Source organism: Salvia splendens, chromosome 6 (genome assembly GCF_004379255.2).
Source record: "Salvia splendens isolate huo1 chromosome 6, SspV2, whole genome shotgun sequence".
Taxonomy (NCBI): Eukaryota; Viridiplantae; Streptophyta; class Magnoliopsida; order Lamiales; family Lamiaceae; genus Salvia; species Salvia splendens.
Genome location: NC_056037.1, coordinates 20,659,185 through 20,680,529, shown reverse-complemented (window position 1 = coordinate 20,680,529; position 21,345 = coordinate 20,659,185). Strand labels below are relative to the sequence as shown.

General features: G+C 38.9%; 2 protein-coding genes across 3 annotated transcripts; both read right to left on the bottom strand.

The window, feature by feature from the left end:
- Nucleotides 1-407: 407 nt before the first annotated feature.
- Nucleotides 408-11,507, bottom strand: LOC121808235. Of its 2 annotated transcripts, none has more exons than XM_042208623.1 (15): nucleotides 11,098-11,507; nucleotides 10,348-10,750; nucleotides 10,068-10,245; nucleotides 9,829-9,968; nucleotides 7,013-7,913; nucleotides 6,532-6,632; nucleotides 6,121-6,265; nucleotides 5,979-6,047; nucleotides 5,821-5,899; nucleotides 4,671-5,179; nucleotides 4,304-4,383; nucleotides 2,129-2,264; nucleotides 1,533-1,716; nucleotides 899-981; nucleotides 408-772 (listed from the first exon to the last, which is right to left on the bottom strand). In XM_042208623.1, exons 1-15 carry the CDS (start codon nucleotides 11,198-11,200, stop codon nucleotides 650-652), a joined length of 3,234 nt encoding a protein of 1,077 aa, XP_042064557.1. In that variant the 5' UTR covers nucleotides 11,201-11,507; the 3' UTR covers nucleotides 408-649. The 2 variants fall into 2 exon arrangements, with proteins under 2 accessions (XP_042064557.1, XP_042064558.1); XM_042208624.1 differs by having other exon boundaries at nucleotides 5,854-5,899.
- A 9,015-nt stretch (nucleotides 11,508-20,522) lies between these two features.
- Nucleotides 20,523-21,053, bottom strand: LOC121808950 (glutathione S-transferase T3-like). The gene has a single exon (XM_042209506.1). It carries the CDS (start codon nucleotides 21,051-21,053, stop codon nucleotides 20,523-20,525), a length of 531 nt encoding a protein of 176 aa, XP_042065440.1.
- Nucleotides 21,054-21,345: the final 292 nt, after the last annotated feature.

Here is a 21,345-nt window from a genome sequence, read left to right as displayed (position 1 = left end):
AAGAAAAAGACAACTACCTTGGAACAAATCAAAAGGAAAAGGAGTACGACTCAACTACTTTAGGATGGAAGGAGTATCTCTCCATTTGTAGAAATTTCTCCCAAACTCACTATCCATATGTATCAACTTATTTAAAATTTATACCTCTAGGGCCAACCATTAAACACTAACAATAATATGGATCTCACTATCTACTAACATTATTTTAATTACTCTTCCGCCCATTTCTCCTACTCTACCAATTATGCATTAATTCTTGTGTCGCTAGAAATGTCATTTTTTTGGAACAGAGGGAGTAACGAATCCCGTACATACCATCTCGATTGAAAGAAAACGTAAGAACCCACTAGGCGATCTTAAATTTCTTGTCTCTTTGAATGTCAAGTAAACAATTGTGCTAGAGGATAAATCCGATGATTTTCGTTCCTTTTCATTTTCTAACTTTTCTCAGAGAAATTTCTAACTGCTGAAGGATCAAATAGTCACATATACACAAAAATAGATAGCTGTACATAGGCTATTTTACATTTTGTACAACAAAATTGGAACTGATCCACAAAAAGTCTGCGTCACCCCTGAATTGATGATAGAGGCTTAACCATCTTTCATGATTGAGTTAGGACTAAAAAAAGATTTTTTTGAATTTCTTCTATACTGGTTGAGATCGCGATTTTTCGTGGATATCCAAAACAAGCTCCTCCAGTTCGGGGAAAATTGATATTAGAACAAGTTCGAGTATTCCATAGCCGAGTTGCTTCAGACAAACTGTGGACTGCAAGTGATTGAAGCAACGAGATTTAATGCCAGACGAAATAACAGTATACAAACACACACATGTACACATACTTTCATAGACAAGCATACAGGTCATGTAGGAAAGAGAGGATGAGTGATATACCTGAAGAAAATAGTAGAGATCTTTAGTGCACCGTTTGTACTGTTTATGTCCGATCAAACTGACTAAAGTGGTTGGAGCACCATCTGCCAGGAGGAAGGGAATGAGATGATATTCGCAATATTCACACGACAAGGAAAGTCAATCAAAATGAAAGTCTGGATAATATTATCATGCTGTCACAGGAATGGTTACATGCATAGCAAGCTTCCAGACAAAGCCCATAACCAGAGAATTCATCTTGTAACATCATCTCCAAGTGTTTTAATAACAAGGAAAAGATATTGAAAAAACAGAGTCTAAGTAGATGCACACTAGAGAAACCAGCCGCAAAATGAGATATATACACAGAGTAATGCAACAAAGATGAATAGAAGTAATGGATCTCAACACAAAAATGTGAGTACATGTGGGAAAATATATGGGACCAACCAGGGAATCTATAAACACAAGGAAGATTGAGGCAAAGCACTGCTACAGTAAGGGTTGTATAGCAGAATTATCTGTCCAACTTATTGGCTAAATTAGCACCAGCTTACTACTACATTCCTAACTTAGACAACTACATTTGTAGTATACAATAATACTACAGAAAAACATATGTCAAAAAAATAGAGGAAATAACCAAGATACTTACTGAATAACGTCTTTTTCACAAAGCTAGCTCTGCGGGCAGCTTCCAGATGTTGCTCAAAAGACCCTGATTGAGTAGCTCTCATGCCACCTGCTTGTTTTGTAGTTTGCTGAGATTTTTGAGTAGTTTCCAAATTATTTTGTTGAGCACGCAATCTTAGGAAGAATGTGCCTTCCGGCCAGAGAATCTAGTGAGAAAATGATAAAGGTTCTTCTCAGAGCAGGAAAAACAGAGCAACAGAATCAAAATATTGAAGAAAAGTTGAGTTACATAAAAACCAGCAGTTTTTTGCTGATATAACCTAAAAAAAGACTACTCAGTATTTGGGAATATTAATCCTATTGTTAAGAAAAATATAATATCAATATCAATAATGTAAAAGCTGCAGTCCTCCAATTCATTAATTTGTTCAACTGGAAAGTGGCTGGAAGCTCAAGTGTATAACATCATCAGATTGACATAGAAAAGCGAGCTTCTCTCACGCTACTAAGTGGACTGGTAGAAATCAGAACACAAATGCTAAGCGAGTCTTGCCAAGTAGAAACTACTCAACAATCAACATCAGGAAAACAGAATCATATATTAAAATAATAACTTACATCCTGGACCCATCGAATCCCTTGTGCAACAACATCCCCTCTACGGAGCCACTGGATTTTCCTTAAAAGCCAGTCGTCAATGGCATCTTCCATGACTAACTGCAGTATTTGTTTTGATATCCAAAATACCTGTCTCCTACAATCAGAGAAGAAGCAAAAATATATGGCTTGTGGATTAGATTATCAGCTTCACAATAGCATGTTTTTTACAAGTAAAAGTCAGATACATCAGTTGATTGCATAATTTCAAAAACGAGTAAATGTAAAAAAAGATCACTGATGCCAGCTCCGCCAACTGTAAGTACTTCAGTTGCATTTCTTTGGGGATGTCCCACTCTAAATGACACATTTCAAAATATAGAAGCATCACTCTCTTTACTTTTTCCCTCTCTTACTTTATTCTTTCCACTTTACACACAAAACAACTACATAAAATCTCGTGCCGAATTATAAATGCTCCACTTAGAGTCGGACGGAGGGAGTATTTTATTTCTCTTTATTATATTTTACTTTTTAGAGTAGAATCCACTTTTGGTCCTGAACATATAGCCACTTCACGAATTTGGTCCATAACTTTACTTTTTTAATTTTTGAATCCTGAACAAACGAAAATGGTCCTTGTTGGATGGCGTCGTCACAAAACTGACGGGCAACAATAATTAACTAATTTTTTTACCTAATTAGTATACTAATCCATAATTAATTAAAGACTAAAATCCATTTTTGGTACTAAACATATGACCATTTTACGAATTTGGTCCAGGAAATTTTTTTTAAAAAAAACAAGAAATTACAGTTCAGCCGCCACCTTCTTCTTCGCCCGGCTGTCTCAGCCACCATACTATTCCTCATCTCCCCGCCGGAAACGTCCATCCTCATGGCTCCGCTCCCACCATCACAGCCGTGTACGGATCCTCCACCACCACCACCTGTTCCCTCGAAGCCATCCAACCAATCTACTGGAGGGATGGCCAATTACTACCATAAATCCTACCCCAGAGGAAACGCAATCGCAGAGGCGGCGCTCGCTTGGGAGAAGGACGCGAAGAGTAACATTGATGGCTTTTGATCCATCTCTCAATTTCATCTTCCAGCTTGGCTCCACTACATTCCGCACCTTATCGATGCTCGATGCCAGATATTCTCGGCAGCACGCGCCGTACACCATGCAGCATTCCTTCTCGTACCCTGCCGCGGCCACCATCCGCTTCGCGATGACGGGCAAATCGCCGACCGTACCCAGCGGGAGCGCATCAATTATGAAGTTGCATTTCGTCCCTAGCTCCGCTACGGGGATGTATGCATCCTCGTTGTCGTCCTCCTCGAAGGAGGCATCATCATCGGGGTAATCGGGGTGACGACGGGTATAGTCAATCGATCCACTGCCGCCACCACCACTCTCAAGCGAGGCTCGGAACATGTCCTCTAAGCACAGCATTGTCTACTGCACCTAACTCCTCGGCGCGGGCAGCGACAAGCTTGTGGGCGGCCAAGGGTGCCCAATTGCGGACAGCGGTGATCAATCGGTGAATGGAGTGGAGGAAGGAGGAGATGTTGACCGAATTGGACCGAATTGGCGCGTCGAGGGAGACGGAAGCGGGTGAGAGCTTATCGCACAATCTACCCTCGAAGGTGCTAAAAGTCTTTTAAATATAGTCGGAGACAGTAGGGCGAAGAAGGTGGCGGCTCAACCCTAATTTGTAAAATGGTCATATGTTTAGGACTAAAATGGACTTTAGTCTTTAATTAATTATGAATTAGTATTCTAACTAGGTAAAAAAATTAGTTAATTAGCGCGTTAATTAGCGTTAACCGTTAATTTTGTGACGGCACTGTCCAAAAAGGACCAATTCCGGACCGTTTTCATTTATTTGAGATTCAAAAATAAAAAAGTAAATGTTCTGGACCAAATTATTAAATTGGCCATATATATAGGACCAAAAATGTACTTTAGTCTACTTTTTACCATTATCTCTTTTTTGAGTAAGTTTGTGTGAAAATCAGCATATCAACATTTTCAGTAGAAATTATATAGATATGCTGAGAGTTACTTCATGCAGGTTCTGAAGTTAATGTGCCAAACAGGTATATGCACAGCATGCATCATAGAATATATATACACTTAGTGCTAACGCAAATTGACACGCAATCAATGTATGTTAAAAGAAATATCACCTCAGCCAGCCCCTTCTTTTGAGTTGAAATACATTATCAACTAAATTCAGAACCGGAACGCTTAAATTTGGTGGCGTCCACTGAAAGTAACATTTTATGTCAATCAGACCATGAAACATTGATATAGATTTCCTAACAGACTCATATATAACAATAGCATAGTCCCTTATGTATCTCCAGCCCCTGGAGTAAATAAAGAGTAACAAGATATTGAGAGGGTGGTGCATTAATAATATTTTACGATACTAACATTTCTAGTAAAATCAGTTTGAATGTGGTCTGAATATTACAGTAGAAACAACACAAGATCATGAGGAGAAGGGTGATGACCAATAAACAAATATTAACAGAAGGATATGGGAAGTACCTCTGGGGGCACCGCAGTTAGAGCATCTTGTGGAATGGATGTTACCACTACATTAGACTCCAGATATCTATCAGAGTTTGATTCAGATTTCAACCTCACATTTCGCATATAATCTTGTGGAATGGATGTTACCACCGCAGTTAGAGTATCTTGTGGAATGGATGTTACCACTGCATTGTGTTTAACAACCTTCTGTGGTAACCCCTCTGAGGTTGACTCGTGGTCTGAATGCCACCCTCTATTTCGACTTGCAGCTTCAACATCCCGATCCCCAAGGTTTAGATCTTTCTCACTTTCTTCGTTGTCTGAGAAACTGTTAGTTGACTCTGACATACTAGGCCTGATGGCCAATTTATTCATATCATCAGCATTATATAGCAAGTTTTTGCTTGTAACAGAAGAACCTTCTCCCGCTAAAGATGAGGGTGAGCCAGATACTTTCATCATAAGGCCATCAGAAACCCCTTTGAATTGACGTAATATATCATCCACAGCATCATCCACATTAACTGTTTTGATAAGAATATCTTGTAAATAAATTTTGAAATGAAGTGTTTAAAAGGAATATTGAAAACAAGGTCAGGTCCCATGAAAATGTTGAGTACAGAGCCTGTAAAGAAGCTGATCATCCACGACCACAGCAACGGTTTAGGCATTTGTACTGTTTACATTTAGGTCCAGCCCAATTCCTATAGGGATAGGAATAGGGTTACCTAAATATATCCTCTCTCATTGTAACTTGTATCCGAAAATTATATAGTGAAATGTGTGGCTTAGCATCACCCTTAGACATATGTAGATAAACATCGTATTAAATTGGGAAAACAATATTTCGTTTATATTTGTGCTATTTGTGTTTATTTCCTAACGGAAAATGTGAAAGCCTAACTTTTGACTAACAATGCACTCTTCAAAGCATCTAGTTTATCTAAGACTCCATGACAATCCAAACCTGGTATGACAGAACTAACTGACTATTAGGTTAGATACGAGTATTTGTAAACAATGTAGTTGAAAATGAAACTCTTTAGCCAGTTTATAACAACAAAGGATGACAGTGAGGGAACAAGCTATTATTGTTAAGGAATCTAATGAAGCATCATAGAAGCATACAGATAGACTAATTGGACTTTCATAGACAAGTGAATACCTGAAAAGGATCCAACAAAGAGAAGGCACATACCTGCCAGAGATCTCATCACAGACGTAGATTTCCCAAAAGAGTAATTCTTCATTGATGAAAAAACTATAATTAGTTAAGAAGCCATACTAAATGTATATGCTTTTAACAGATAACTATACGCATACCTTGGAGGAGGCACTAAGAAAATCCCACACTTCGTGTTGCTCTGCTACATTAGCAATTGATAAGAGATCCTATAAAAGACAGAACATCAGTAGAGAAAGCAAGAACATTGTCTCTGTACCAGAAGGACTAATATAATCATACTTGAAGGTACTTGTCTAGCTGAATACAGCGTTGGTGGACAAAAGCATCCTCTGTACTTGAAGAGAATATCCTTTTGGGAGGCAAATGTAATGTATAATTGGCAATATCCTTAAGATGCCTATGCAATCTCTCAAAGTTCCGATACCTGTATATAAAGTACCCCAGCAGAGGAATTAACTATGGACTAAATGACCAATCCAAGAACTTTCACATGGTGATGAAGCCAGTGCAGTTACAAGCGCTGAGCTACAATTCATTGAGCACCATATTAGGTGCTGGCCTCTCTGTTAGTGTTTTTTAATTCATTTTTAGTTTTTATGCAATATTTTTCTGCCCATATACTGTCAGAATCCAAATTGTAACATCAAATTTAACAAAACAGACAAAAACCGCTTGTGCGCGTAGATGTACCTCCTTTTTACAAACCAAGTGGTTCCATTAGCATCTGTAACAGCGATTGAGTAAACTGCAAAAGATGTCGAGCCAAGTTTCTCAAAGTATGCTCCAATAACCTGCAGCATCAAGGATCTCTCATCAACCAATGCATAGACTATCCCCAGGCAACAATAAATAAAGGTGGTCTACAAATGCTCTGACAAGCTCTGGCCTTGGCCCCTAAAACAGCTAACGGTGTAAGTGTAACACATAACAATTAATGCAATTCCACTATGGAGAAGCCACAAGTGACAATTATTTACATATATTAGTTAGATGCCGACTCTTTAACATAACAAATTAAACAGTACCACAGTTAGAAGAGTTGCAGGCATACGAAATGAAAACTTCATTTCCAGAAAAGTTAATACTGTAAAGCTAGTTTTCATGAATAATATTTTCTTTTTCAATATATAACGGTAAAGTTGCGCAACACATAAATAATTCACTGTCATACCCGACATCTAAGCTTTGAAGCATGCACTCCTTCATGACGTAACACAATATCCGATTTGCTCATCAGGTTATGTACATTAAGTTTATTACCATCTGCACTGTAGAACTCATTAATGATAGGTGTACTGCCTTCACTTGTATACGTATCTTCCCGGTTTAACTGAACTGTCAAGGCAGAGGTGCTGTTTGATCTTTTAAGCTTATTTCTGTTTTCATAAGAAATAACAGCAGGGCTATCCAGTTCATAAACTGAAGATCTTCCTTTTGGAACCACCTCCATATTATGTTCTTGGTAAGTGCTTAAAGCATCAACATTCAGGCTATTGGACTGCGATTCCTGCAGGGGCCTGGGAGGTAGCTGCATGGAAACTTTGTCCTCTATTCGAGGATATTGTCCAGGCTTCTGTTTGGAAACTTCAGTCACCAAATCCTGTGTAGGTGACGGGTCACTAACTGAATCTGGATCTCCTGAAGCCTGAACACCTCGAGCAGCCTTTTTCTGGATTTTCTTTTTGTAGTTTCTTCCAATAGTCCACATGTTTTCAAGATTTTCAGGCATAAGAACTTCTGTTCTTCTCTGAGTTGCAGCCTCAAACTGTTTAGCCCACTCACCATGTCGTATATGAGTTGGTTCACTCTCGGTCATACTAGATAACGGATTGCCTGAGCTACCTGACTCTAGTACCTTGTCATGATCCAATCGAGCCAATGATAAACTAGCCTCTTGATTGTCCAGAGACGATCTTTTTCTCAAATTAGAATCACTGCTTTGACCACGTTCTCTCGAAACTTGGTGGTCAGGGTTATGACCCCCTGCATTAGGTGATTGGTCGCTGGAGGACCCACTGAACCCCTCATTTTTGTAGGCAAGAATAATATATTCAATCAACTCATTAATATACCTGAGGAGGGGAATGTTTAAATCGTTAGATGCCTATGGGGCAAGTGCACAAGGAAGTCGCAATTTTAAAATCTACTTAAGAAGATGAAATAAACAGACCAATGCATGAATGAGAATGAATAACTAAACAGGGACTCTCCAAACATAAATTATAATAACATACAATATAGGAATAAACCCATACAGCAAGATCAAAGTTTTAGAGTAACCTAAAATTTTCATCCAAATTTAACAAATCAATAAATTGAAATCTGCACTATATTTCTTGAGTAAGTTAATTAATTGCTTGAGCAGATTGCTGCAGTGTTGTCAAAATGTCGTTCGGGTCGCTCGGGTCGCCCGGGTCGCTTGGGTCGAGACCATCACCGCCCCAACATGGGTGGGTGATCGAGATACAGGGTCGCCGTTGGGTCGCCTGGGTCGAGTGGGTCGCCTGGGTCGCCCTAAACACATGCTATCTCTGATTTCCTCAAATCTCTCACATGTTTTCTGACTATCTCAATCATGATTCTCTATATATATGCATGCACCACATCAAACTTTTCAAACCTACTTTCTACACTTTAGAATTCGGCCTCTTCACTCCTAAACAAATAAACAATTCAAAGATCTTTTGCTGCCACCCTTCATATATTCCTTTGTTTTGATATTTTCAGACAATGGTTTCAATTATTTATTGTGTTATGACTTTTGAACTGTTTTGATATTTTGATCATTTCTATTTTCCACTTTATCTCTATTCACATGAATTGCGTCTACATTTATATTATTTGATATATTATAAACATTAGAGCAATATATTTATTTTATTTATTATTAAAAGGCAAAAAAATTAGCCTAGATTTGTGGGTCTCTCGACCCCGTCGACTCGTCGACCCGCGACCCAAATTTTCACCTCATCGACCCGGTGCGCCCCGCGACCCTAACAACACTGGATTGCTGATACATAGATAAGAGAGACAGCCTAACTGAGTTATTATATCAACATAGCACATTTCTGTCTAATGTGTGTTTAATAACATAAAAATGAACTGATCCTTTGTTACTTTTAAGTATCAACAGAAATTACTCATTCAGGGTCAGCATCACTTGTTACACCATTGACCACTCACATTGTATTCGATACAGTTGGTCACATAGTACTACAACTAGATCAACATTATTGCTTCCTAATGCTTCAGTCAACATTATGTGTTCCTAATGTATAGGTTTGCCGAGTCCTACACGATAGTTCAAGTTTCAATTCCATATTTTCAATTGAATCAACAGTTTCCACATGCATAACAATAAAGCCATCACTTATTCAGTAGGGGGGGCATAGTACTTATTAAAGCCCAAATTTAATGTCTGCAATGGATGGCAAATATGCGCAATGAGTCATGACTAGCTTGTTTTCATGTAGTAAGTAGTTGTCACCCCTTCCCATTTGCTCAAATTGCAACAACACTTGGTTCTATTAATTTGTTACAGAACTTGGATACAAATGCTTCGAGAAATAAAGGTCCTAACATGCAGCCTATGGATGTATAGCTAAGTGTTAATAAATAGATTTCCAGCTCTACACATTAGAATCCAAAATTACTTAATTCTAGCTTTAAGACTTTGTCTCTTTGGGATTATAGTTTGGAAAGTATGATCAGCTCATATCAAAATGAATTCCAGTTTATTCTGTCTAATATAATCAAAAGGCAGGTGATTGTCTTTGCCAAACTTGTTTTGTACAAATTTATTTATTTGAAAGTTAATGTTATAGCTTTCTAGTTATTGTTAACATGCTATCATCTATAAAAAAATATGGTTTTAACATAACAAACATCAAAATAGGTAGCCTTCTCTTTCTGCATTGCATCATGTGATAGGATGCATAACAAACCAACTTTTTTCTTTGTAAAACATCTACAGAAATAGAATCTTACGAGGGACTTGCGAAATTCAGAAGGGGTTGCACTACCAAACAAGTTAAGAGTTCGCGAGCAATGCAGCGAACTAAAGGGCATTGAGCTTCCCTTGGTCTCAGGACAACCGCCAAAAGTCCAGCCATGAGCTGTTGAAGAACCTAAAATTATAAAGTATTAGAAATTATAAAATTTTTACCTAGAAACAAGGAAAAAATTAGTAAGGAAAATGATACTTCAGAATTAAAACACTTTTACACCTTGTACTCACTCTCTGGCGATATCAAAGCAGGGTGAAGCTCTTTAGAAACCAGGAGATGATGTTTCAACCTTTCATCCCTTTCCTCAGAAGACAATGTCCCCATAACATCTGCACCAATAGCTGCTTGGTTCCTTCTGAAGAGATCAAGGTGCTCCCCTATCAGGTCCACTACATCCCTGGAGGATTGCAGGAAGAAGGGTTACTTGCTCATCATATATTATTCAGCTTGGACCATTTTACAACTTTAGCAGTGTACACATATACAAGACAGACAATACCTTGTCAACAAGTCAACAAGGTTCAATTCTTTGATCCTAGCAGATACTTCTCCCAGAACATCCATGACTATAGCATATATTAGTTCTGGTGCCTCTCTGTCAGGTGTAATTTCTGAATACCACAAATCTGTGACAAAATCATGTAGAAGTTTGTTGACAAAATCCTCAATAGCAGCTTCGACGGGGGGTGAATCTATTTTTCTTTTCCACTTTTTGGGAGGTGGCGGAGTAGTGAGTCGGGAATCATTTACTGATAGCTGCTTCTTTTCTAAGTGTGATAAGTACGATGCTGTCCTGTTGTTCCAAACCTTCCATCGGAATTCAACCTCATTTAACAAAATTCTCAGTCCAGAGACCAAGAGTATGGCTATGGGAATATTCATTAACATTGACTTACTACTATCTGCAAGTAACAATATATGCAGAAAACTGATCAGTAACAATTTACTATGATTTACCAAGTAAAATTATCATTTATCTAACCAAAATCTTATAAAAACACAAACACTGATTAAGTTATTTTACATGAGTTTCAAACTACCAACGAAGCACAAGCATATATCATAAACATGCAACGAAATCAAATGAAATCAAACCCTAACATAAGGCTATAGGAAACTAAAACAAACTTCTTAGCAACTGAAAAACTGATGCAAGATCACGAAATTAACGAAGCAGTGTCGTCATCGCAACTCAGGATTTATCAATCTCCACAAAACCAATAAAGTGCAAAGAAATTCAAGTACTTACGCGTCAAGAAGTAAGACACAGCGAATATGCAGAGACTCCACCACACAGTTCGAAGCTTAGCTTCTTCAATTAGATCCTGTATACTCTCCATCGCTCTACTCATGATTCGCGAACCCTAAACCCTCCTTTTTCTTAGCCACAAATCAAGCTAAGTACTACTCGTAATTGACAAACTATTGAATGACCTGCACACAATCCGTCAGAAGCTAAAAGTAAAACATTTTGAACTACACAAATAGTAATTCCGCCAACATTTCTTCGAAATTAGGATCACAACAATACAAAATTGAATTGTTCAAAATTGCGAGTATCTTTGAGTGGGATGAATTTCTCTAAGTTTCCCTATATTTTTGCTCTGGTCATGGCTTCCATTTTGTGGGAAGGGGAGAGAAAAAGGAAAGTATTTGGGGAGGTCGTGACGGCGTCGTATAATCGCTGTAAATGTCGACATTAGCTATGCTTGGTTGTACTGTCGCGGCGGAATTGACGGGTTTACCCTTACTATCATTACCTAAGTCTGCTATGTGGAATCCAAATTCCAACGTGCAAAAGGGGTCATATTATTAATGTAGAAATAAAAGATAAGCAAGATTCGTAATAATTAAACTGAATTAGTTGTCCAAATGCTAGTAAATACTACTAGAAAGGATGACCATTTTCGATACAATAAGAATACACATGAAATTAATAAATTTCAGAAGTCTTATTGTTTTCATTAGATTCACTTGTTACAAACTTGATAATTTCGAATCCGTTTAAGAGCATGCCCAAAGGCAATCGATGCGATAAACACTGGCGGATCTGATGTAAAATGAGTTGTTCCCAAAAAATTGATCTTATTTATATATTACAGTGAAAGAATATGACATAGAGGTGTGTTGACTGAGCAGTAATAACTATGCAGTGGCGGATCCATATACTTGAGATTGGGGGTGCGATATATAGTTAAATAGGCATGGAGATATAACTTTTTTTTTGTCGTTAATTTTTTTAGCAAGTCACTTCATTGTATATAAAAATAGATGATATTTAAGTGTTATTAGTTGAAAGATTTTTACTACGGAGTACTGTTTAAATAGAGGTTCTTTTCTAATTGAGAACTTATTTCAGTTTTAAAATAGTTTTTAATATTTAAAATAAAAGAAAATGCATCATATAATTTATAGAATTTCAAATATGAACATAATTGAAAACTATAAATAATAAAGATTAGATTCAACTATACATGCTTTTATTATGTAAAAAATAAATGAAAAAATCAACTAATAAATTATATTACTTTATGTTTAATTGTAAATTAGATAGATATTATTAATAATAGTAGATGCTTAAATTCAGTAATATGTAATAGTAAAAGTTAAACAGTCAATAAATGCAAACAAAAATACAGACTAATAGCAATAAAACAAAACAGTTAACAAATGAAAGTAAAAATAAAAGACTAAATAGCAAAAAAATACACATAGGAGATTCGAACTTGGGTCTTACACTATAAAATAGGAGTATTTTACCATTAGGCTATTCAGCATTTTGGTGGTATAGTCGTACCCCCTTGTCCTTAACTCTGTCCGCCACTGTAACTATGGCGTAGTCAAGCCCAGAGTTTGACTCTGATTAGCTACGTTTCCAAAAAAAAATTCTCTGCTTTTCTCAAATAATCGATATATTTTCTCATTTTTTTCCTCTGCTTCCCTCAATTATATTTAGTCTATCTATATCAAAGTTCCAAATAGGTTATTGTCTCTCTTTTTACTATCTTTCTTACATAATTTATGTCAACAATTATATTTTTATCTACATAAGAATTTTAAATAGTTTATTAGAATCTTATTATATAGAAGTTCTCAATATCTTGTATCAAATTATTTATGATTTGGTTAATTATATATATCAACTTATTGTTTCTTTTTGACTCTTATATTAACATAATTATTTCTTATTCTCAGCCATAATAGGCTCTATTAATATCATATCGAAATTTTGCTCTACTTTATAATCTTTCATAATCAAATGTTCAAATTTTCCATTACATCTAGATCATTATTTCATTATTAAATTGTGTGTTTTTACATTAATCAAAGAATGTGTTGAGATAATCCATACAGTTTATACACAGCGAAAAAATTGTATACATAATGAAAATATTGCATCATTGTGATGCAGTTCTAAACAATTGAAACATTATAAGTAGGTAATGGAACTATTGAATCATTATGATGGTGAATAATTCCGATCACGAATTTTTCATTTTTTCATTGTTCTCCGCTTCTTTCCACATTTCACACAAGCCAAAACTGCATAAAATACGATCATCACCTCAACCATTATTTTAAACATATAAACGATGCAAACCGTCAATTCTACCAATTTCTTTGTATAACACTAATTATGAGGAAAACATGTAATATATCAATTATTTCCATCATGCAAACAAATATATTTTCATTATGCATACAATAAAGTTCCATCATACATAACTAATCAATAATCCTACAAAGAAACCGTCAAGATCTCAAACAAAACAATCCACAAACTAATTTTGTAGCAATGAAATGTAAATGATATTTAAAATCGGCAAACATGCAAAAAATTGAAATAATCATCAATTCACCTAAATCTTCCGCATCGCAAAAAAAGATATCGTGAAAATATCTACAAAGATGGCAAATTTTCACAGTTGAATGAATTTTGAAAGACAACTTAATTGGAAAAGGGTATAAAACAATGCAACTCTAGCCCATGACCCTATCGAGCATCAAAATCTACTTGAGCGCTGCTTGAATAGCTAAAACTCTATCATTGTCACAGCTAGGATTTGGAGTGTAGAAAGAGAAGAAGAGACAATGAAAATCTACTTTGATATGTTTTTTGAAAAGTGGATCGTCATAAATATGGTTTTAAAAAATTCTAGCCTAAAATTTTACAACTGCCAAATACTTCATCCCTGCACCAAAAATAGTCTCGCTATAGCATTAGTAATGGACGAGCCCTTGTAGAAATCATGGTATTAAATATGCCCGGTCAATGGATTTTGACCAAATAATAAATGTGACGAGACATTTAATTTTGTGAAATTAAATGACATAGCGTCGATCTACATTTTACGTAGATAAATGTAGTATATTCACTTTCTCAAATCCGATTTCCGGTGAGTGAGAAATAGTGGATTAAAGTTGGGCATAATTAGCTTTTAATTAAAAGCTTGGAGTTGGAGCTTAGGGAATAATTAACTAGTGTTAATTATCCCACATTGGAGGATTAACACATCTTTTAATGTGTATAAATTAAGTGACTTTATGTTACTTAATAATTATAGTGGACCAAGATGGGTGAAAGAGCCCACACGCGCGCACACGCGCGCGCCGCCGCCGCCGCCCGCCCGCCCGAGCCCGTGCTCGTGCACGTGCTCGTGCTCACGGGCCCGGTCCCGATCCCGATCCCGATCCCGATCCCGATCCCGATCTCGATCTTGGGCTTGGGCTTGGGCTTGGACTTGGACTTGGGCGCTATCCTTCTTACTCAACAAACCCTTGGGAGTTCGTTAACCCCCTTGGGCTCACTGGTGGATCCACTTCGAGTGGGTCGGTTGGTTCCACTTTTAGTGGTTCATTCGGGTCCTTTAATGGATCGAGTGCTGGGGCCTTCGGGTCTCACACGGGTGTTGGGGCCTTCGGGTCTCACACGAATGCTGGGGCCTTCGGGTCTCATGCGGGTGCTAGTCCCTTCGGGGCTGGTACGACCATGGCGGGCTCTATGCCCAACATGAATGGTGGGGGCTCTATGCCCAACCATGTTGTTGGCTCCTTCGGGGGCAACAGAATTGGTTCATTCCAAGGACCAAGTGCGGCACCTATGGCACCAAGAATGATGCCACCTGCCGAGAAGCCACCAAAGTTTGGAGGATCTGACTTCAAGCGGTGGTACCAGAAGATGTTGTTCTACTTGACAACATTGGGCGTCGCCAACTTCCTCACGGAGAACGAGCCGCCCGCGCCAAGCGACCAAGAGACTAGGCTCGAAGTCATGGCGGACTATGAAGCTTGTAGAAAAGGGGATTATCTATGTAAAAATTTTATTTTAAGTGCATTAGATGATAGCCTCTATAATGTATACTCCAATGTAACCACATCTAAACAAATGTGGGAAAACCTAGAAAAGAAGTATAGCATAGATAATGCTGCAGGGACGGAACAAGTTGTAGCATCCAAGTTTATGGACTACAAAATGGTCGACTCTCGACCCGTCATGGAGCAAGTCCAAGAGCTCCAAATGATCATCCACTCATTAGTGGCTGAAGGGATGACCTTGCCCGACATATTCCTAAGGTGCACGATCATTGACAAGCTCCCTCCAAGTTGGAAGGACTTCAAGAGTTATCTCAAGCACAAGCGAAAGCAGATGACCCTTGAAGACTTGATCGTGAAGTTGCGCATCGAGGCCGACGTGCGCAAAAGTGATCAAAAGGCTAAGGGCTTCACCCCAAATGAGGCCAAAGCCAATCTGTTGGAGCGGGGCGGACCCTCCAACAAACGCCCTCGCCCAAACCGTCCAAACGACAAAGGGAAGGGAAAGCAGCCTTCAAAGAAGTTTGAAGGCGACGGCTACAAGTGTGGTAAACCAGGCCACTTTGCTAAAGACTGCCGCAGCAAGAAGAAGAAGCCGGCTGCCCACGTCATTGAGAAGGAATTCAAGGACTGGGATGAGAACGACCTCATTGCTGTGGTCACTGCAGAGGTCAACCTTGTCAACAACAACAAGGGTGGCTGGTATATTGATACCGGCGCTACTGCACATGTTTGTGCAGATAGGAGTATGTTCTCCACCTACAACAACGTTGAAGGGAGAAAGATAAACATGGGGAATCAAGCCTCGTCTGAAATCCTCGGAGTTGGTGATGTAATCCTAAAGATGACGTCTGGCGTCTCAATCACCTTGAAGGATGCGCTGCACGTTCCGGACATCCGGAAGAACCTAGTTTCAGGATCAATACTAGTGAATAAGGGTTTTAAACTTGTATTTGAATCCGATAGGTTTGCATTGTATAAGTTTGGGAAGTCCCTCAGAAAAGGTTATGTAACCGACGGACTTTTCAAGCTTAGTGTAGCAACACTGCATGTTCCAAAGCCACTGGCTAATAAGAATAAAGCATCTAATTCCTCTTATTTGATTGAGTCTTCAAATTTGTGGCATTGTAGATTGGGACATGTGAATTCAAAAGCTATTAAAAGATTAGTGAATTTAGATTTACTAAAGGCTAATGAATTGGATACCCAAGATAAATGTGAAATTTGTCTTGAAGCAAAAATGACTAAATTGCCGTTTCACTCGGTTGAACGAAGCACAAAACCCCTTGAATTAATTCACACGGACGTATGTGATTTAAAGATGGTGCAAACAAGAGGTGGTAAAAAGTACTTTATCACTTTCATAGATGATTGCACAAGGTATTGCTACATTTATCTTTTAAGAAGTAAAGATGAAGCAATAGAAGCGTTCAAAAATTATAAGAACGAAGTTGAGAATCAACTTGGTTGTAAAATCAAAATGATTCGAAGCGATAGAGGAGGCGAATATGTAGCCCCGTTTGAGGAGTTATGCAACGCAAGTGGTATAATTCATCAAACAACTGCTCCATATTCACCACAATCTAATGGTGTTGCAGAACGCAAAAATCGAACTCTAAAAGAGATGATGAATGCACTGCTTCTAACTTCAGGATTACCACATAACATGTGGGGGGAAGCTGTTTTGACAGCCAACTATATCTTGAATAAGATCCCTCTCAAAGGAAAAGATGTCACTCCTTATGAGTTGTGGAAGGGAAGGAAGCCATCCTACAAATACCTCAAAGTGTGGGGGTGTTTGGCAAAGGTGATGGTTCCTCCGCCCAAAGAAGTTACAATCGGACCTAAGACGGTTGATTGCATCTTCATTGGATATGCACTTAACAGTAGTGCATATCGATTTGTTGTTCACAAGTCTGAAATATCGACTATCACAATAGGAACAACAATTGAGTCGAGGAATGCTGTATTTCTCGAAAATACATTTCCTTGCAAAGACAAGGAAAAAGTCTCAACCAATTCCGAGACAAGAATTGAAGAAGCCACTAGTTCTAAACAAGTGGAAGAAGAAGCCACTAGTTCTAAATCAGCAGATGCGGAACCTGAATCGCGCAAGCGTGCAAGGCCCGATCCAAAAGATACAGTACTAAGACGTGGTAATAGAGTCAGAACACCAAAAACTTTTGGTCCTGACTACATTGCTTTCATGTTGGATGAAGAACCAACATCGATAAAAGTAGCCTTTGCTGGCCCAGACGGACTGCATTGGAGAGAAGCTGTTCAAAGCGAAATTGATTCAATTTTGCTAAACCACACATGGGTGTTGGTTGATTTGCCCGAAGGTGCTAAACCTTTAGGATGCAAATGGGTTCTTAAAAGAAAGTTTAAGGCCGATGGAACAGTTGATAAGTATAAAGCCCGATTAGTAGTAAAGGGTTTTAAACAAAAGGAAGGACATGACTTCTTCGATACCTATTCACCTGTAACAAGGATTACATCTATACGAGTGCTTCTCGCTATTGCTGCATTGCACAATCTTGAGATTCATCAAATGGATGTAAAGACCGCGTTTCTAAATGGTGAACTAGAAGATGAAATCTATATGGAACAACCCGAAGGGTTTGTAGTACCTGGACAAGAGAAAAATGTATGCAAGCTAGTAAAGTCCCTATATGGATTGAAACAAGCGCCATTGCAATGGCACTTGAAGTTTGATAATGTGATGTTATCAAATGGGTTTAAAATCAACGAGTGCGACAAATGTGTCTACATCAAGAGCACTAATAACGGTCATGTTATAGTGTGTCTCTACGTTGATGATATGTTAATCTTGGGTAGCAACACTCAAGTAATTAACGATACAAAGGCCATGTTAAAGAGAAACTTTGACATGAAAGACATGGGTCTAGCCGATGTAATTCTTGGAATGAAGATTCTAAGAACGAATGATGGAATCATCTTAACACAATCACATTATGTTGAGAAGATATTGAATAAATTCAAAGCCTATGATGGCGCGCCGGTTAAGACTCCAATTGAACTCGACGTTCACTTGAACAAAAATAAAGGCGAGCCCGTTGCACAAGTAGAGTATGCACGGGTCATCGGGTGCATTATGTACTTGACTAATTGCACTCGACCTGACATTGCTTGTGCCGTGAACAAGTTAAGTCGTTACACGAGCAATCCAAGCAAAGAGCATTGGAGAGCTCTTGTGAGGGTTTTGAGATATTTAAAACACACTCAAAATCTTAGGCTACACTTCTTGAGATACCCCCCGGTACTTGAAGGGTACTGTGATGCCAATTGGATATCCGATAATAGAGACTCACTTTCAACAAGTGGATATGTCTTTACTATTGGGGGTGGTGCTGTATCGTAGAAATCCACAAAACAGACCTGTATAGCCCGATCAACAATGGAATCGGAGTTCATTGCCTTGGATAAGGCTGGTGAGGAAGCCGAGTGGCTTAAGAACTTCCTTGAAGACATTCCATGTTGGTCTAAGCCAGTGCCACCAGTGCTGATCCACTGCGATAGCCAAGCAGCTATTGGAAGGGCAAACAATGGCTTCTATAACGGTAAGTCTCGACATATACGTCGACGACATAACACCGTGAGACATTTGATCACAACAGGGGTGATTACAATTGACTATGTGAAGTCAATAGATAATCTAGCGGATCCGCTAACCAAAGGGTTAAACTATGATCAAATGAATAAGTTGCTAGAGGGAATGGGTTTGAAATCCACAAACTAAAAGAACTATCACAGTGGTAACCCAACCATGATGACTGGAGATCCCAAGAACTTGGTTCAAAAGGACAACTAAGCTATGAGAGTTCATGAGAAACACTCAACTATATCTATTCCCTAGAGAGCAATAGAGTGTTGGAGAGCTTGCCTAGTGGTAAAGGCTAAGTCTATGACCTTTAATGGTTCTTAAGGATCTCAAAGAGATGGAATTCTCAAAGAGACCAAGTATGGCAAGGTACTTGACTAAGAATCACCTATGTAAGTGCGAAGTGTGGTCGCTTCATAAAAAAAATGCACTTATGGATCCAAAGTGGTGTCCAAGACCGCAATGGACACAAAACGTGAGAACGGATGAGGTTGAGGTGTTTAAGCGTTAACGCCATTGTCTCGGTGCACGCCGTGGGGGATTAGTTCAAAGCATCGCGCTACTAAGCCGCCTGTGTATCCGATGGTGTCGACTATGGAGGGTTCAAAGTCAAACAACTACCTATCCTTATGCTTATATACCTCTCGAGGGTTGAGCTTGTGTCTGCATGCATATGCATTCGGCTATTTCCACTCATGTGGGGGATTGTAGAAATCATGGTATTAAATATGCCCGGTCAATGGATTTTTACCAAATAATAAATGTAACGAGACATTTAATTTTGTGAAATTAAATGACATAGCGTCGATCTACATTTTACGTAGATAAATGTAGTATATTCACTTTCTCAAATCCGATTTCCGGTGAGTGAGAAATAGTGGATTAAAGTTGGGCATAATTAGCTTTCAATTAAAAGCTTGGAGTTGGAGCTTAGGGAATAATTAACTAATGTTAATTATCCCACATTGGAGGATTAACACATCTTTTAATGTGTATAAATTAAGTGACTTTATGTTACTTAATAATTATAGTGGACCAAGATGGGTGAAAGAGCCCACACGCGCGCACACGCGCGCGCCGCCGCCGCCGCCCGCCCGCCTGAGCCCGAGCCCGTTTCACGGTTTATTTGTTTCATTGTAATTCAGTTCAGTTTCGTTTCTTGTATTCCTTCTTTTGGGTTGTATTACGCCCGGCTTTTATCTCTTGTAATCAGTAGAACCAACAGCCCTTTCATAGGGCCCTTCTTTTTTTATTATTTCCACATCATCAATTTTTAGAGGGCCGGTCTTCCCACAATAGAAGGGCCCTCCCATATGGCCTCTTCCCATTTCCAATTCATTTCCACATCATCAGTTATTTTGCTTTAAATTTGTAGCACTTGTATTTTTAATATGTTATCAAATTAAATAAATTTAAATGTAAAAAAATATTAATACGCAAATAGTCGTTGTATTGCAAGATTGGAAAATAGAATACAACGAGATGAAAAAAAACCTACATTTAAAAGAAAAAAGTAAAATAACAAAAAAAACTACAAATGAAAACCTAGATACGAGTCAGGCGTCGGCGTCGGCTTCGTCATCGGAATGCAGACCCATCTGTTTCTTCATCCGATTGATAGATTTCCAGATGTCCGTCTTCACACGATCATCCGATTCTTCTCGATACAGCATATAGAACTTATGCAGCTGAGCGTATTCGGCAATTCTCACATCACCCTCCGCGTCTCCCCCGGTCGACTAGGAGGCGCTACCCTGAGACTTCCCCTTCCCCTTCGCCACTTTCACTCCCATTGGGCACCGAGGAGTGGGTTGAACTACCTCAACCGATTTGGTTAAGTCGGTTGGCGTCGGACCATTGCCGCTCAAACTCTCGGATCCAACGAGCTTCGTCCTCCTCGAGCCTGTCGTCGCTGCCGCCTCAAATCCCGCCTGAATTTTTTCATGATCCTTCAGTTTCATGTAGGCTTCCCAGTGTTGGAACCCGACGCTACTGACGGTACTCGTGAATTGGGCTAGGGACAAATCCCGCACATCGGCGTAGCTCATACCGCTCGTCATCATTCGACAATTGTTCTCGTATATGCCATGAAACTTACCAAGGTGGAACATGACACACTCGAAATGCTTGCGAAGCTCCGGCGCCTTGTGAGATGGTGCCCCTTTAGGCTTCACTCCCTCCTCATTGTATCGTTGCGCGATGCGGGTCCATAAACCAATCATCCGTTGGTTGTTCGACACAACCGGATTGATGAGGCTCGTTTCGTGCATGTGTTCCGTGGTAAAACTGCATCAAATTCTGTAAACTAACGCTTAATTTTGAGCCAGGTGTGTGTATAAGTCCGCCATTTTCAGAAACTAAGTTGATCAACTGGGTGGACAAGTGGATCAGGAGAAGGAGCCAAATCGCTGCACAAACGGATCAAGTGAAGCAAATGACAAGCAGCGGAGCACCAAATGAAAGACTAATGCGTCGCACAAGAAAAAATCCTCAAGGGCAAGGGTAAAGATGACCTTTCAAAAGACAAATGCCCTGAGGATCAAGACCTCATGTCTTCCTATA

Excerpts from the sequence above, each read along its gene's own strand:
- LOC121808235 (XM_042208623.1), bottom strand. The coding sequence starts at position 11,200 with ATGAGTAGAGCGATGGAGAGTATACAGGATCTAATTGAAGAAGCTAAG. Across the intron at positions 6,633-7,012 it reads CTTCAAAGCTTAGATGTCGG|GTTATTGGAGCATACTTTGA; the intron begins GTATGACAGTGA and ends TTGATGCTGCAG. Across the intron at positions 5,180-5,820 it reads CTTTGTTGGATCCTTTTCAG|TTAATGTGGATGATGCTGTG; the intron begins GTATTCACTTGT and ends TTATCAAAACAG.
- LOC121808950 (XM_042209506.1), bottom strand. The coding sequence starts at position 21,053 with ATGCACGAAACGAGCCTCATCAATCCGGTTGTGTCGAACAACCAACGG.